Below are 15,491 nucleotides of genomic sequence, written 5' to 3' on the forward strand. Positions count from 1 at the left end.
CTTAACTAATTCGTTCTAGTGATTAAATAATTAGGTCCGTTGTTGAACTAATTGATTGTAATACTTAACTAATTAGTATCATTGCTTAACTCATATGACACCAATGTGGTATTTTCCACTTCTCCGGTTCTCCCTCCCTCACAGTTCCTTCTTCAACCTCTGCTTCATCAATCATCCCTGCAACCTCTACAACTCTCTTCGATCGGTTGTGCACCTTTATCACTCCTCATTCAATTAAGGGCGACAATGGAGGCGATACGGCGGTTGGGATTTCCGGCAGCGGCCATTCCTGGGTGGCGCCCCAACTGACCGGCAGGTTGAGGGTTTTTTTCCGACGAGTTCTACGTTACGGCAAGTGGGCTTCAGTAGCCGTGTCTTCAACCGTGATAAACCGTATTATACAGCAGGTTTCTTTTCTTTTAGTGAAGATTGTTGATTACCCAGTAATCCAGTATATATAAATCTATAATTGTTCTTAAAAGTCTATTAATTATTAGGGTTCACTGCTCGGGTGTTTGGTTGAGCCATTAAACTGAAAAAATGTCCCAGCATAAGTTATCTAATGTGTTCAGAAATCATGAAATTGCTAAGGGTATTTCCCAATTTCTAATCTCCTCAAACTTTGTAAACCTCCAGAAATCACCTGTTTTTGGTAATGTCAATTCACACGTAACTCAAATTGTTCTCTCAGACTCACACGTTCCTGTCAATTCTTGCTTACGATACTTCGATTTATTGAGAAGTTTACCATCCCCATATTCGCGAACACCTGATCTTCGGGCTTATGTTACCCTCATTTTTAGATTGTTGGAAGCTCAAAAATTCGCTGTTGCGAAAAATTTGTTGAATTCTGTGTCTGTTGATGGAAATCTTAGATGCCCAGTTTTGGATATAGTGTCTGTTGTGGAAGAATGTGGTAGTAAAAGTGATTATAGGGCGAAATTTTATGATCTTTTATTGAGGGTTTGTGCGGATAATAAGCAGTTTGATGATGCCTTTAAAGTGTTTGATAATATGACTGAGAGAGGGTTTCAGGTTGAGGAGAGAAGTTGTATGGTTTTATTGGTTTCTCTGAAGAAAAATAGGGAATTTGAGTCCTTGATCAGGTTTTTCACTAAGATGGTTGTTTCGGGTGTGAAAGTAACAGTGTATTCGATGTCGCTTGTGATTGATTGTCTGTGTAAGAGTGGGGAGATTGAGAAGGCTAAAGAGTTGATCGGTGAAATGTGTAGGAGAGGGGTTGAACAGAATTCATATCCTTACAACTCACTGATAGTTTTTTACATAAAGAAAAAGGACTTTGAGGAAGTTGATGAAGTAATTAGGCTAATGGAGAAGACAAATGTGGAGCCTAACGTAGCCACATATACACTCATAATCGATGGATATGCAAGTAATGGGAAGATCGAAGAAGCAGAGAAAAAGTACCAGGAAATGTGTGAGCGGGGTGTTGAGGCAGATATGCATTTGTACACCGTGATGATCAATTTGTGTTGCAGGAAACAGGACATGAAGAAGGCTTGCCATCTTTTCGATGAAATGACAGAGAAAGGCCTTCCACCGAATATTCACACTTACGGAGCTATGATACATGGATTATGCAAGACTGGGCAATTGGAGGCTGCAGAAATGCTTGTGAATGAGATGCAGAGAAAAGGGGTTGAGATAAACCATGTGATTTTTAACACTTTGTTAGATGGTTATTGCAGAAAAGGAAGAATTGATGAGGCATTGAGGCTGAAGAATACCACGGAAAAGAAAGGATTGGTGCCTGATGTATACATGTATAACATTATGGCAAGTGGATTGCATAAGTTGAATCGAAATGAGGAAGCAAAGTCATTCTTGTACTCAATGTTAGACAATGGATTGTCAATGAATACTGTCAATTATACAACTTTGATCGACATACATTGTAAAGAAGGTGAATTTGCGGAAGCCAATAGACTGCTTAAAGAGATGGAGAGGAAAGGGAAAGGGGAAGGGCCTAATGTTGTGACATACAATGCTTTGATTGATGGATACTGTAAGAAAGGTAGGATGAAGGAGGCTCATGAACTCAAGAATGAGATGGAGGAAAAGGGAGTGACGCCTGATGTCTACTCATACACGTCAATAATACATGGTGAATCTATAAATGGAAACATAGATTACGCGATGACATTGTTTAAAGAGATGTCAAGTAGTAGGGGTTTAGTTCCAAATGTAGTTACTTATACAGCATTGATTGCAGGCCTGTCAAAGGTAGGAAAATCCGATGAAGCTTTCAAATTGTATGATCAAATGATACACGCAGGCCTTACTCCAGACACCACAGTATATACTTCACTTGTGGAAAGCCTTCATTCAGCTAATTGCGTCATGTAAATAAGAACAGAGTAAGTATATGTCTTGCTTGCCTCTCTTAAAGTCCTTCCTACTTTATCTTGTGCACATTGTTCAAATTTTTATGATTTATTTATCTTCTTTGGGAATGAAATACAGAACTTTACTCATTCGAGAGGCTTGATATTACTCAATCGAATGGCATCTCATCCTGTATATTCGGCCAAAGTCTTGCAAGTGTTGAGAAGTTAGTGGAGAAATCGTGAGTTTGGCAATTGATATTGCTACGAGGTTGTCCAAGAAAAGGCAGAGGCAGATGAAGGAATATGAAGAAGTTGTGGACTTGGCTTGCATTTTTTAAGAAAAAACTTCACACTTTCATGAGGGTTAGTACTTCCTCCTGAATATAGTTTTGGTCTGATGTCACCAATTTTAGTCTACTGCATGTTCATCAATTTCTTGCCAAGGATCCGTTATGTGAAAGGCGATTGAAATGGGAAAATATACAGGGGCAGCTAATACACAGACAACCATGAGCTAATACGTGAAAGGCAATTGTGTTATACGGAGTATGTCACAATGTCGGGTTCTGGCCCGTGAGAAAGAAGTTTCCTGAAGGTATTTGTTTCATCTTCAACCTGGAAACCATTGAAGAGACTTCTGAGAATAACATTGTAAATGGCAATATCAGGATTCAGATTCAGTGTAATTTGTTGCATGTGCTGAAAAAGATATAAGAAAGCCTTTTAAGTTTTTCTGCTCACAAAACCCATGAATCAGTGTGCAATACTATGTGATAACATCTTTGGAAGAAGAGAATCAGTGCCTTGTTGCTTCTCTTCTGAACAACCAGTGATTTCAGAAGCAAAGTTTGAGTTACAGAATCAGGAACTATGTTCATCATTGATCTTAAACTATTTACCTTCATCATATCCTTTTATCTGATTCAATCTACAATAGCCATCTAGTAAGGAGTTGAATATATATACATTAGGCTGTATACCCTTCATTAAGGCTTGAAAATAAAGCTGAAAAACTTCATTCATATAACCTTGTTTGCTAAGCCCATTATTAAGTACATCATATACAACAAGGATCTGTAACATGTCCACATTCCAACATCTTCTTGTACCATATGAATGCCATTAATAACTGTGCTAGGTGAGATTCCTTCCCTAAACATTCTTCTATATACTTCTGTTAGAATAATGTCTTGAATCGGTCAAGCCCCTTACTGCAACTCCCCTTATGATATCTGTTATTATGGACCAGGGTTATCTGTTTTGGTCATATTTTTGGGCTTTTCCGCATCTCTTTAGAGAGTACTATAAAAACTCTCTAGGTCATAACCTAGTTGTATTATGTAATTTGTACTCCTCAAGACCAATAAACTTTCCTCCCCTCTGCCTCTGGATGTAGCTAACACATTATTAGTGAACCACGTTAAATCTCCGCTTTCTTCATTTACGTTATATTATATTTCTTTGCATCTATAACAACTTCAATACTTTGCCTATATTTCCTACTCTAACATATGAATCCGTAATTGAGCCAAACACAACAACATCCAACTTGATACCCTTCTTTAAAGCCTTAGTAAAAAGGCGATGGCCTTCTTCTAATTTCTCATTCTTTAGAGAACCATCAATAATAACACTATATACAATCAAGTCTGGAGATACTTCATCCGTCTTTCAATACTTGCACCGCTTTTTTTTTTAGGTCGTCCCTTAATACTTGCACCTGGAAGATCAAATGTATTTTTTTTAGCAATATTATACTATTTCTCATATTTACCTACTAATCCACCTATAAATTTGCCAGTGCGAGTATTAAAGGACGGAGGGAATATACCTTTCTAGAGCATCAAATTGTAAAGCTTAAAGAGAGAGTGTTGATCAAATAAATTATAGAAAAAGTTGGGCTAGTTGTTGTCGAAGCTCAATTTTGGGTTACTGTTTTTTTACGAATTTGGTGAATTGGCCCAGCCCATTTACGATCCTACCGACTTCCTGCTGACGTGTTACACGAGTTAAAACTCAATTTGGGAAATCTAAATCCGAAACAAAAGTGAGTGACCGAGTGAGCAAAACGCCATTTGCAGATTTTCCCTGGTTTTTGATTCAACCTCACTTTCAAAATCTGCGAAAAATCCCCAAACAACCTTCATCAATCTCCACCTCCACAAATCTCACTCAATGCCCACCTCCGACACCTTGGCCCTACAGTACACCGCAACCCCGCCATACCCGCCGTATATCTTCGCCGGCGGCCTCTTTCTCGACCCCATTATCCCACCTTCCTTCCTCAATTGCATTTCAAATTCACCTTCTCGAAATTCCGCCGTTTCGATTAAATCGAAGCGAGCAGTTTCTTCGGTATCGGTATCATTCAAGGGTGGTTTTTCATCGATTAGTTTGAAGGATTGTACTGCTATTACTACTACTACTATCACTTCAAGTGTTAATGGAGGAGAAGAAGAAGGGGATTTGGGGATTAAGAACGTGTTGTTGGACAAAGAGAAAGTTGTGCCTTCAGGACGCGGTGCTGCCGCCGTGAACTCTAGTAAACATTTCTGGTCTGGCGCTGTTGCCGCCATGGTCGCCAGGTGCCCTCCCTACCTTTTGTTGCAATTGTTTTTTAATTTCTATATTATTTGATCTTCCGTGTTAATAATTGAAGGTTTGTACAGGTTCATTTTTCCAATTTGGGTTTCAATTAATCCAATTAATTGTGAATTTGATATGAACAATTTTTTAGAATTTTGATTTTTATGTATGACATCGCCTGGAAAGTGTAAAACCCATGTACTTTATGAATAAGCCTCGAATTGAGGATAGTGTTACGTTTCTTGAATCGTTATGTAGTGAAATCACTGACATGGGTATGTTGCATGATTGCAAATGGTGTGGGAAATGGCTGTAATTACCATATCTATGGACTTGCTATGGTTATGCTTTATCGTTAGTTATGCCGGGTTGCCCGGGTTATGTAGAGCAGGCCAATGCTAGTTCTAGTGTCCATAGCCTGCTGTTGTTGCGTCCTGTATGTATGGCTAATAGGAGAACTACAGTATGTATTCTTTGTTTTCATTCCAGGTTGTTTATTTGGTGAGATCTTACTCCTTTTCAGTAAACCATGGGAAAGATTTTCGTGTTTCTTGCGATTCATTTGAGTGAATAATGAATGTTGCATAAACTACTAGGCTTTTCGTTGTCTTTTTGTGACACCAACCCCCCTTTTGTGCTGGTCGCATGATACATGAGGGTAGTGTTGTGTGCATTATTAATTGAAGGAGGTCCATTAATGATACATGCTAATTGTGTGATCCTTATTATGTGGTTTTTGTTGCAGATTTTTATTTGGTTTTATTATTTCATTTACCTTTTACTACAATGTTATGGTTGCACGAGTCACCTTCTCCTTGCACTTTTATATGTGTGTCTGTATTAGCTTGTTAAGGTCTTGTCTTCTTCAATCCTAGCTACCTAAAAAAGTTCATCTAAGAGCAACTCCAATGGCAAGCTAATTTGACAATTAGCTTGTTATGCACATAAGATTTCAAGCTATTTTATTTTCTAGCTAATTTATACTTAAATGACTAGCAACTAGGTTGCTATTTAAATTGGTCCCACTTGTCAATTAATTATTTGGCAACTTTTGAGAGCTAATTTTTTGTCATTTTTCATTCCGATGGTCTTTAGCTTGAAATTTTTATAAAATGCAAGCTAGTAGCTACCACCATCGGAGATGCTCTAATGGTCCATAAGACGCCAGGTGCTAGTCTAGTGGTCCTATGATCTGATGTGCTGTTGACACTTGACAGCTTGAGACTATCAGCTGTGTTAGATCCTTTCTGAGTATTCTGATTCACTTCCCTTTGCTAATACAAATGGAAATGGTTCAGATTTTAACTCTTAACCTGTGCCTTTTTCTTTGGGTCTACAGTTTCTCGACTTCATCAGTTTATGAGTGATTTCACTGTTTCAGAACTGTCGTTGCCCCACTCGAGAGACTGAAGCTAGAATATATAGTTCGTGGTGAGCAGAAAAACATCTCGGACCTCGTCAGGACAATTGCTGTTACTCAGGGCGTGAGGGGCTTTTGGAAGGGGAACTTGCTTAATATTCTACGCACAGCTCCATTTAAGGCAATCAATTTTTGTGCTTATGATACTTATAGAAAGCAACTACACAAATTACATCTCATGGACGGAACGGCAAATTTGGAAAGGTTCATTGCTGGAGCTGCTGCTGGAATCACTGCTTCTGTTCTCTGTTTGCCTTTAGACACAGTATGTAACAAACTGGAACTGCCTTACCATTTTAGAGTTAGCTTATGAAGTAGATAAGATGCATTAAGATTGTTACTCTAGCAAGGAGGTGGAGTTGAAATTTTTTGGCTAGTATGTTTGCAAGAGAGAAATATTAGTTGATGAAAGTATGAAACTGCATTTGAGCTCCTTACTTTTTATCTTAGCATAACTGGGGTGTCTTATAAGTTACAATGTAACCTTATTTGCGTATGCTTTGTCACACAGAATGGGTATGGGATTGCAATTCACTACCTATTTTTGTTAAATTAGTCCCAAAGTACTCCATTGTACTAGGTCGTGGTGGTATTAGTGAAATAGTAACACTGAATGGTTATATAAACTTATAATTAATTGATTTGTGCGAGGTAAAGTTTTAAACTGCATCTGAAGGTTCAAATTCAATTTAGAGTGGCTCATAAGTACTCTGTTGGATTTACCTTTTCAGTTGTTCTTTGTGTTTATTTTTGCAAAGCTCTTGACAAGGTACTGCCTTCTAAATTCTAACTCTCAACTGGTTTTTATTCACCAGATTCGAACCAGAATAGTTGCACGTGGTGGGGAAAGTTTGGGTGGTGTTGTTGGTGCTTTCCGCTATATGATCCACACAGAAGGATTCTTTTCCCTTTACAAAGGCTTGCTTCCCTCCATTCTTAGTATTGCACCTTCAAGTGCAGTTTTCTATGGGGTGTATGATATACTTAAAACAGCTTATCTGAATTCCCCTGAAGGAAAGGAAAGGATACAGAAAACGAAGCTTCAAGGGAAGGATATAACAGCCTTTGGTCAACTGGAACTGGGACCTCTAAGAACGTTACTATATGGGGCAATTTCTGGTGCTTGTGCCGAAACTGCTACCTATCCATTTGAAGTGGTTAGGAGACAGCTTCAAATGCAAGTTCATGGAGCAAGATTGAGTACTCCAGCAACTTTTATTAAAATAGTCGAGCAAGGAGGGATTCCGGCTCTATATGCTGGACTGCTTCCCAGCGTACTTCAGGTAAATATGTTCTTCCCGACTGCTAACTGATAGTATTCTGTTATAAACATCTGAAGCTAGATATTGGAAAGAGGTATTACATATTTAATTTCGGGAGCTATGAAGTATGAAGTCATAATGGGAATCATGGAACTTGGTAGTATTTACACTTCCTTTCTGGAATCATATCAGATGATAAAAAGGGCTTTGATGGGAATTTATTAGTGTTAGTACCCATCCCCATGAAAGGGGAAGGCAGAACTTTTTTTTTTTGGGTGGGTGGTGGAGGGGGCTCCAAGAAAAAACCCCTTTGTTGAGCAGCTTACCTTGAAAGTATTAGAAGAAGGGAAATGCTTGTGAAAGGCTGATTTTTTTGGTAATTAATAAGTCATATTTAATTTATCTAAATGCATATAAGCAGTAAGAACCCGAGTTTTACAGAATTCCCGTGGTCCTAAGCTACATTGTGTTTGACGCCATAGTTGCATACCCATAGGAAGGATTGCATAGACTACGGAGTGAGTATCATATGAACAACCAATCAACCATAGAAAACAACAAACACTAATCAATTGAATAGTGTCACAAAACAGTTTTCAGCTTGAAGTTGCAATTTCAATTACAGGACGACTTTCTGGTGTTGAAACTCTCATTTCTTTCCTTCTATATTTCGTAGATAGCTTCAGCCAAGAAATCTCTGTATAGTCAGCCCTTTAGTTTTATGACTTTGCAAAACTTGACAAACCCCTGTTATTCCTTGACCTAGGTCGCAACCTTTTTGTTTTAGTTTAATCCTTCACTCCTGAAAAGCCGCACAAGAATGTGTTGGAAATTTATGTGGAATAACATTTGATGAAGTTTCATTTTCGTTTGTAAAAACGCAAACTAAGGGTTTACTTTGATCTTCTCAAAGTTCTGCTCCTCATTTGATCAAAAAATTCCAATTAAAAAAGTGAATACTAAGCGGTTTTAATCTGTTTTCTCAAAATATAGAAATAGATTAACACACAATCACTTTTATTATAAAATAACAAAATCTCACTCTAAGGACTGAGTCGACTGACTTTGATCTTCTCAAAGTGTTGCACCTCATATGATCAGAAATTTTAAATTAAAAAAGTGAATGCTGAGCACTTATATTCTGTTTTTCACAAAATATACAAAGGATTAACACTCAACCCCTTTTTTGTTTTATATAAGAACAAAAACTCACACTAAGGACTGAGTTTGATCTTTGATGATCTTCTCAAAGACTCAAAGTGCTGCACCTCATTTGATCAGGAAATTCACATTAAAAAAGTGAACATTAAACATTTTTATTCTGTTTTTCGCAAAAGACACACAAAGGATTAACACTCAATCCCTTTATTATAAAATAACAGAAGTTTTTAGTAAAACTCTTCCTGTGTTTCTGACAATAAATAATGAACATAGTTTATTCTAATAAGTTATCTCCATTCCACTTTCTCATGGTAGCCCTTGAGGCTGGTATAGCTTTTTTGTTCAATATTTTCTGTTAGCCATGTTTTGCCAGCCTCCTGTCTTCACTTCTCTGCATTTGAATTATTACATATACTGTTTACACCATGCAAGAGTAGGCAAGACCCCCATTTGCCCAAATTCCGACTCTTATATAGTTATGAGTGCAGGTAACCCATAGTTTACCCTGTTTAAATCAAAGGGCATACAGAATTTGTAGCTTTATCACAACTGTAATACTCTATAGGTGATGACACTGAGACCCGTGAGACCAGTCTCTGGCTTTGGCTAAATTTCTAAAACACTTTCTCACAAGCAACCAGAGCTAATGAATCTTTGGTTTAGGCTTTATTGAGGTCCACATGGAGTTCTCTGGTGACGCATTTTTCCTACTTAAATATTTGATCTATGTAAAAAATACATCATTACTGATAAACTTCCTAGCAATAAAATATGACACCTATCTTTGAGGGAATCAATGACCTAACACACTCTACAAGCCAAATTTGTCTATTGAGTTCATATAAAAATATAAAATACTGCAGCAAGGAATTGGTCTGAAGGCGTGTTTCCTAATTGTGGAAAGAGTAGCAATATTAGAAATCTGGGTCAAGGTTATAATTTACTTGGTCACACTTTGCACACTATCTCAATGACAGAACTCAAAAACAATCATACAGATTCTTTTAAAACTTTTTTTACCTGGAGACTTCTCGTCTGTGATTTACAGTAGGCCCTCGTATCCTCTGCTTCTGTCTATGGAGTGGATTATGCAGCATCTTATTCGAATCTTACCTCAAATTCTTGGCTTTTCTCATCAACGGAATATTACTGTCAGGAAGTTCATGGGCTGCAGATCCCTGCAACTTCTCGCAATAAGAATTAATTTTTGCTTGAGTATCGCATGGATAGTGAGTTTGGTACATATTGTACTGGGATACAGTTCCTAGCCTGCTTTCATTTAGTTGAAGCAAAAATGAAATTTTAGTTGGAATAACTCAACTTAAGCTACTCCTGGATTTGTGTATCAGGATGCCCTCCTCACTAGCTAAGGATTTCCTCCCACAGCCCCCCCACACCCATAACTTCAGTCTTCCGAAGTGAAGCGATTGTCTTTCCTGACACAATTTGGCACCAACCTTTGACATCAATAGTGTGGAAAGGTGGCTGTTATACCTTGATATCGGGATTGTTGGGTTTAGGAGATTAGCTTTAACATCTCCGAACTCTTGCATCCTTTCCGTATTCTTTAGATCCTGTCAATCTTGCTATAGATAGGAGTCCCTTGTTTATGCTTGCTAGGCCATTCCCATCTTGTACTATTAAGCTCTTTCAATCCATCATCAAATAATTGTAGCCCCGTCAATCCATTTTCAATATGAAGCACATAATTGAAGTCCCTACTTTGGCACTCACTAAGAGTGCTTCATTTGCACTTTGTTTGGGTAGCAAGGTAGAAGAGGAGGGAAAGAAGATGAAGGAGAGGAGAAAGAAAGGGCAAAGGTGGAGGTCCATTTCCCCTCCAAATCTCGCCACTTTGTTTGGATCCCTCCCTCTACCTTCCTTTCTTCCCTCAACCCCTTATCCAAACATGGGAACTTGTTCCACTCCGTTTCCCTTCCCATCCGTCCCTTTCTCTCCATTTCCTCTTATTCAAAGTCCAAAGTGTTCAATGCTCATGATTTTTTTTTTCTACATACTCTTTTTCACACAATTGAAGTTATATGTGGCAGTAAACCAAAATCTTGAGCCGCAGCCTAGACCGCAAATATCAATCCTTCTCCTAATCTTATGGTTCTGGACAATTCTTGCTCTACTGTTCTACCATTATTGTATTAGGGTAATAATAAGATGATGCGCTTTCTGATTTTGAACCCTACTACTAGTGAGAGTCGTCTCGTCGAGGGACCCCATCTGGAATGTCGTGAGCAGGTTGAAGCCGGATTTACCTATCTCCCTTGTCTACTACTCTTCCTGGCACCAATGTTCCAGCTAAAAGTATCAGAACCATTCATTACTGGAGTTGCCACTTGAGAAAACACAACATCTGGGATGTAAGACGGTGTGAATTCTTAGAGTCTTAAGGGCGGGTGGGATCTGCAGGCTGCACTTGTTTTGTCATTCACGTTATCATAATTCTAGGTTTATGTTCTTGAAAAACCCTAGCAGGAACTTAAGCCCATTCTTCACATTCACAGTAATTCGCTTCCAGTCCTTGAAAAAGTGTGTTCCCAATTGAATTTCAGTTTCTGATAAAGAAGCCTACGACTAGGATCTTCAATCTTGATTAGCTTTGTAATCTGTTCCAATATAACTGACACTTAGTAATGGCTTTGTATCATCAGTTTCTATCAACATCTTGATTGGGAAAAGAAACCTTTCGCTGCTGTGCGGGTGACCAATGGCACTGGCCCACTGCCAACTTGCAGTGGAATGACTCCCAGAGCTTCATTTTGAAACTTAAAATCAGGGTCCAAGCTTTCAGTATCTTAGGGTCGTTAGTCCAAGTATAATCCTAGAGTTTAAAACCACGCTCCTAGTCTCCTATCTCTATTGTCTTAAACCAACAAATGAAATACCAGCATCATGATAGAAAACAGTAGGTTTTAAAATAAAGTTCTATGAACAAAATAATCCAAATGAGCAATCATGGGAGAACTGCTTATCGTGTACTAGCTACTACCTCCGTTTCGCAATAGATGCATCATTTCTTTTTTCACGTATCCCAACATGTTTCTTTGAACATTAATATCTCTAATTGCGTGTAAGTAAAAATTACAAAAAAATTATATTTGGAATCCTCACATTGATACGAATTTAACAAGATCTCACTTGAGTATGTTTGTTTTACATAATGTGAAAGAAGAATTGCCAAAGTTAGTTAATGAATAGTGTCGAAAAGAGAAACGATGCATCTATTGCGGAACGGAGGAAGTATTAGCTATGCTCTGTTCTCTGACTTATTCTCTGGTATTTTGCCATACGACTCCTCTATTTAAAGGCTGGAGCCTGGTGCCACTTAGCCACACAAGAAAGTTATATCCCTTTGTCCCTTTCTATCCCAGCTTGCTTCCATTGAACCGACTAGCCCAAGGTGGTAAAGGGTGGCGAGTTTCTTCTGTGCTTCTAATCTTTGCACATTCTGAGCAGATGGGTATTTGGGTGGGAACAAGAACGTTATGCAGTGTGGATATCATGAATCCTCATCCTCCATATTGATTAATACAAGTCTTATGAGTAGTTATGCTGATAACTGCATTATCTGAATATCAATGTATGTACTTTCTGAGTACAGTTTTTCTTCTGGTTTGATAGAAGATGCTTTTGTCAAGTCTGTCGCCTAAATTATCATGCTACCAAGGTCTTATATTTGAAAAAAAGGTGGTGTTTATTACCTAAAAGGTTATTGAGTACAGAACATTTGTCCATTTCTGGTGGAAGCAAAAGGTTAACTCTTCTAGCTTCGGTTTAGGCTCTGTTCTGCTCACCTTATTAACACTTTTTTCAGGAAAAATAAGTTCAGATAAGTTCAGGAAAATAAGGGTTGACCAAGTATAGTTTATAACTAAAATAAGTTCTAATAAGTTCAGATAAGTTCAGGAAAAATAAGTGAAAATCAGGTAAACGCACCCTTATTATGGAATGAATCAAAATGACTTGTTACACTACTTATTTTGAAATCAAGGATCGACTATAATCTGCTCTAATGGGAACATCCTCTGCTGCCCAACCCCACTTACCTTGGCTTGAGAAGGAGTCTCTTTAGAGGCATTTAAATAAATGTTGATATCTCCTAGAAACAACCTGTATGAGGTATGCCTAACACACTTTTTGGTGTTATGCCTCAAACATTTTCAGGTACTCCCATCAGCGGCAATAAGTTACTTTGTATATGAGTTCATGAAGATAGTTCTCAAAGCTGAATGAAAAGGTAGATGAAGCTGCATTTGAAGTCTGTTGGTGCTGGAGCCATGAGCGAGCATGTCATGTATAGAGATTGGTAAAGCCACTCCATTTTGACAGCTTCTAGGAAAATTTTCTCTACAAATAGTGTTCAGTCATCTTTCAGGGAATTATTTAGGGTTATGCCATACTATTTTGAAACTGGTGCTCCTTTCTTATCAAATATGGCCATAGCTACTGTTGACTGGAGAGGTCGGTGAAGTGCTGAGTTGAGCAAGATACCTGAACTGCTTGTAGATGAATTTTTTAGGTTCAGAACCTCGATTTGGATAGGAAGAAAGGGATTTTTACTTCATTCTTGACCTGTATGTGGGTAAAAAGAACATGTTGCTCTAATGCTGTTATAGACATATTGGTCATATTACTATTCTTTTTAGCTTAGTGGAAAACTTTGCTGTCTTTTGTAAAACACTAAATTTGTGACAGCTAAAAGCATAATCAAGAATTGAGCCTTTCCTTCTCCATTTTAGCAGAGCTATCAGCAATTTGTGTTTGTGTTGTGATGTTTGTAAATTGTAATGCAGGAAAACTCTAATCAATGTACTCCCTCTGTCCGGGTTAAGTCAGATACAGAGTACTATTTTAAAATGTTTGATTATGGTGTCATTTTTTTTCCTCTGGTTTGTCTGACCGCCGATGCACAAATTTCTAAAGATGGCTGTGGCCCGGCCCGAGCCCAACCCGACACGAAAAAGCCTGGCCCGGCCTGAGTACGAAGTCGTTGGCTGTGCCTGAGGCGCGCTTTTTGGAAAAAGCACGACACGACAAAACATAAATTTAGTAAACTTAGGCACGACGACCCGACCCGACACAAAATCCCATGGGCATGAGCCGAGCCTGTTTTGAACCTTTTGTCTCGGCACGATGCAGAATGGGCTTGGTGCTCAGGCCCGTGGGCTCGGTTCGAAGCCCGGCCTAGCCCACGTCTATCTTTACGATTTCCAACTGTACGTTACATAGTTACGGCCTTACTCAGACCGGGAAAATGTGGCGCCTGTTTCTGTTCAGATAAGGTATTTCAGTATTTGGTATTGGTTGACCCAAGACATGCTAACATTTCAGAAGAAAGAACGATACACTGATGAAATTCAGATGAAAATTAATACAGTACTCTATATCATTTCAAACTGATAATAGGATCTTTTATTCCAAAAACTACCCTTTAATCAATCTGTTCTTACAGTAGCAATTGTAATGGCAACTATCACATAGTCGCCTAAACTTTTAATCGAAAAACCTAGACAAAAGAACCAGAAAACCATGGATAATGTACACTGCACAAACAAACATTCTGTAAAAAGCTGAATTACTACTACATCAGAAATTGGCAGGACTATCATCCAACATCTTCTCATCTTCAATATCAACCTCCAAAATCTCAGGAATCCTCTGTTTCAAGTAATTTTCAAGCCTAGCAACAACTGTACTTCTCTTATGCCAAAACTTCCCTCTTAATCTAATCTTAACAAATGGTCCATCAAGCTCTGCAAGTTCAACTTGTCCTGTTATACCCACTTCCTTGTCAAACAACTGAGCCAACTCGATCTTAGCATCACCCAGAACTTTCTCGATGTTCTCCTCTGTCATATCAAGTGGCTGAATTGCTGCAGAAACTGTCATTACTGGAAATCGCCTCTTATTTTGATGTAGATTGAAGCTTAGAGTTCCATGATGTGGTTGATGTTTTGAGAGTGATGATGATGGTATAGAAGTTGTGGGTTTTAGATGGTAGTGGTTTAAGAGAAGTTTAGCTGCCATTGTTTTTGATGGTTTTTTTTCTCTGTTAGAAAATCTGAGGAAAGTTGTAAGGATGTGGACACTGGTTTGGTCCCTTAATCCCTTATCATCAACTATTGGGTATTATTCAACTTGTAGCTTATCTTTTGTGCCCATTATTCTAAAGTGGGAAGAAAAATTGAAGGGGGTTTGTTTGGCTAAAAAAACAAAGGGAAAGGGAAAAAAAAAATAGACCCCACAATTTCCCCTTCTTCTTTGGTTTTTTTATTGATAAAAGACTTCTTCCATAAAAATGAGGTTAGCCCCTTCATGGGAGAAAATTACCCCTCTTTTTTATGAGGCTCGTTAAGCTCGTGCTAGGCTCGTGTCCAATTTCAAAATGATGTACATGAACGCTACATCGTGCTGTGGGAAATTTTGTGGCTTGAACAACCCATGTGCTTATCTGGTTCAGACGAGCTCTAGGGAGAAAATGATGTATCATTATATCGTTGTGCCAATTCTATTTATCATATTAACTTTGCGCCCCAATTTACCATCTCCCGTATGATAAGTCTAATAAATTTTCCTCCTTATTTGATTCTTTATTGATAAAAGACGTCTTCCATAAAAATAAGGTTACTTTTATTGTATAAAATTACCCACCCTTTTTTTCCTCAAATGAGATTTGTGTCAGGCTCGTATCCAGTTTAAAAA

The 15,491-nt window shown here is 38.2% G+C and overlaps 3 protein-coding genes across 4 annotated transcripts; 2 read left to right on the forward strand and 1 right to left on the reverse strand.

Annotated features, from left to right (window-relative positions):
- Positions 1-85: 85 nt before the first annotated feature.
- On the forward strand, positions 86-3,093 carry LOC110777616 (pentatricopeptide repeat-containing protein At2g32630-like). Of its 2 annotated transcripts, XR_002530548.2 has the most exons (3): positions 86-2,378; positions 2,485-2,711; positions 2,835-3,093. XR_002530548.2 is itself a non-coding variant. In XM_021982231.2 (2 exons), exon 1 carries the CDS (start codon positions 541-543, stop codon positions 2,365-2,367), a length of 1,827 nt encoding a protein of 608 aa, XP_021837923.2. In that variant the 5' UTR covers positions 86-540; the 3' UTR covers positions 2,368-2,378; positions 2,485-3,093. The 2 variants fall into 2 exon arrangements, 1 of the variants encoding a protein (XP_021837923.2); XM_021982231.2 differs by having other exon boundaries at positions 2,485-3,093.
- Positions 3,094-4,381: 1,288 nt separating this feature from the next.
- On the forward strand, positions 4,382-13,522 carry LOC110777523 (probable mitochondrial adenine nucleotide transporter BTL3). Its single transcript, XM_021982158.2, has 4 exons — positions 4,382-4,933; positions 6,316-6,619; positions 7,170-7,637; positions 12,954-13,522. Exons 1-4 carry the CDS (start codon positions 4,524-4,526, stop codon positions 13,020-13,022), a joined length of 1,251 nt encoding a protein of 416 aa, XP_021837850.1. The 5' UTR covers positions 4,382-4,523; the 3' UTR covers positions 13,023-13,522.
- Positions 13,523-14,145: 623 nt separating this feature from the next.
- Positions 14,146-14,950, reverse strand: LOC110777445 (uncharacterized). Its single transcript, XM_021982079.2, has one exon. The coding sequence runs from the start codon at positions 14,814-14,816 to the stop codon at positions 14,376-14,378; it is 441 nt and encodes a 146-aa protein (XP_021837771.2). The 5' UTR covers positions 14,817-14,950; the 3' UTR covers positions 14,146-14,375.
- Positions 14,951-15,491: the final 541 nt, after the last annotated feature.

This window comes from Spinacia oleracea, chromosome 2, assembly GCF_020520425.1.
Source record: "Spinacia oleracea cultivar Varoflay chromosome 2, BTI_SOV_V1, whole genome shotgun sequence".
NCBI classification, from domain to species: Eukaryota; Viridiplantae; Streptophyta; class Magnoliopsida; order Caryophyllales; family Amaranthaceae; genus Spinacia; species Spinacia oleracea.

Bases quoted from the DNA above. Each gene is read 5' to 3' on its own strand.
- LOC110777616 (XM_021982231.2), top strand. From the start codon at position 541: ATGTCCCAGCATAAGTTATCTAATGTGTTCAGAAATCATGAAATTGCT.
- LOC110777523 (XM_021982158.2), top strand. From the start codon at position 4,524: ATGCCCACCTCCGACACCTTGGCCCTACAGTACACCGCAACCCCGCCA. The intron at 4,934-6,315 runs GTGCCCTCCCTA...TCACTGTTTCAG, and splicing joins GTTGCCGCCATGGTCGCCAG to AACTGTCGTTGCCCCACTCG. The intron at 7,638-12,953 runs GTAAATATGTTC...AAACATTTTCAG, and splicing joins TGCTTCCCAGCGTACTTCAG to GTACTCCCATCAGCGGCAAT.
- LOC110777445 (XM_021982079.2), bottom strand. From the start codon at position 14,816: ATGGCAGCTAAACTTCTCTTAAACCACTACCATCTAAAACCCACAACT.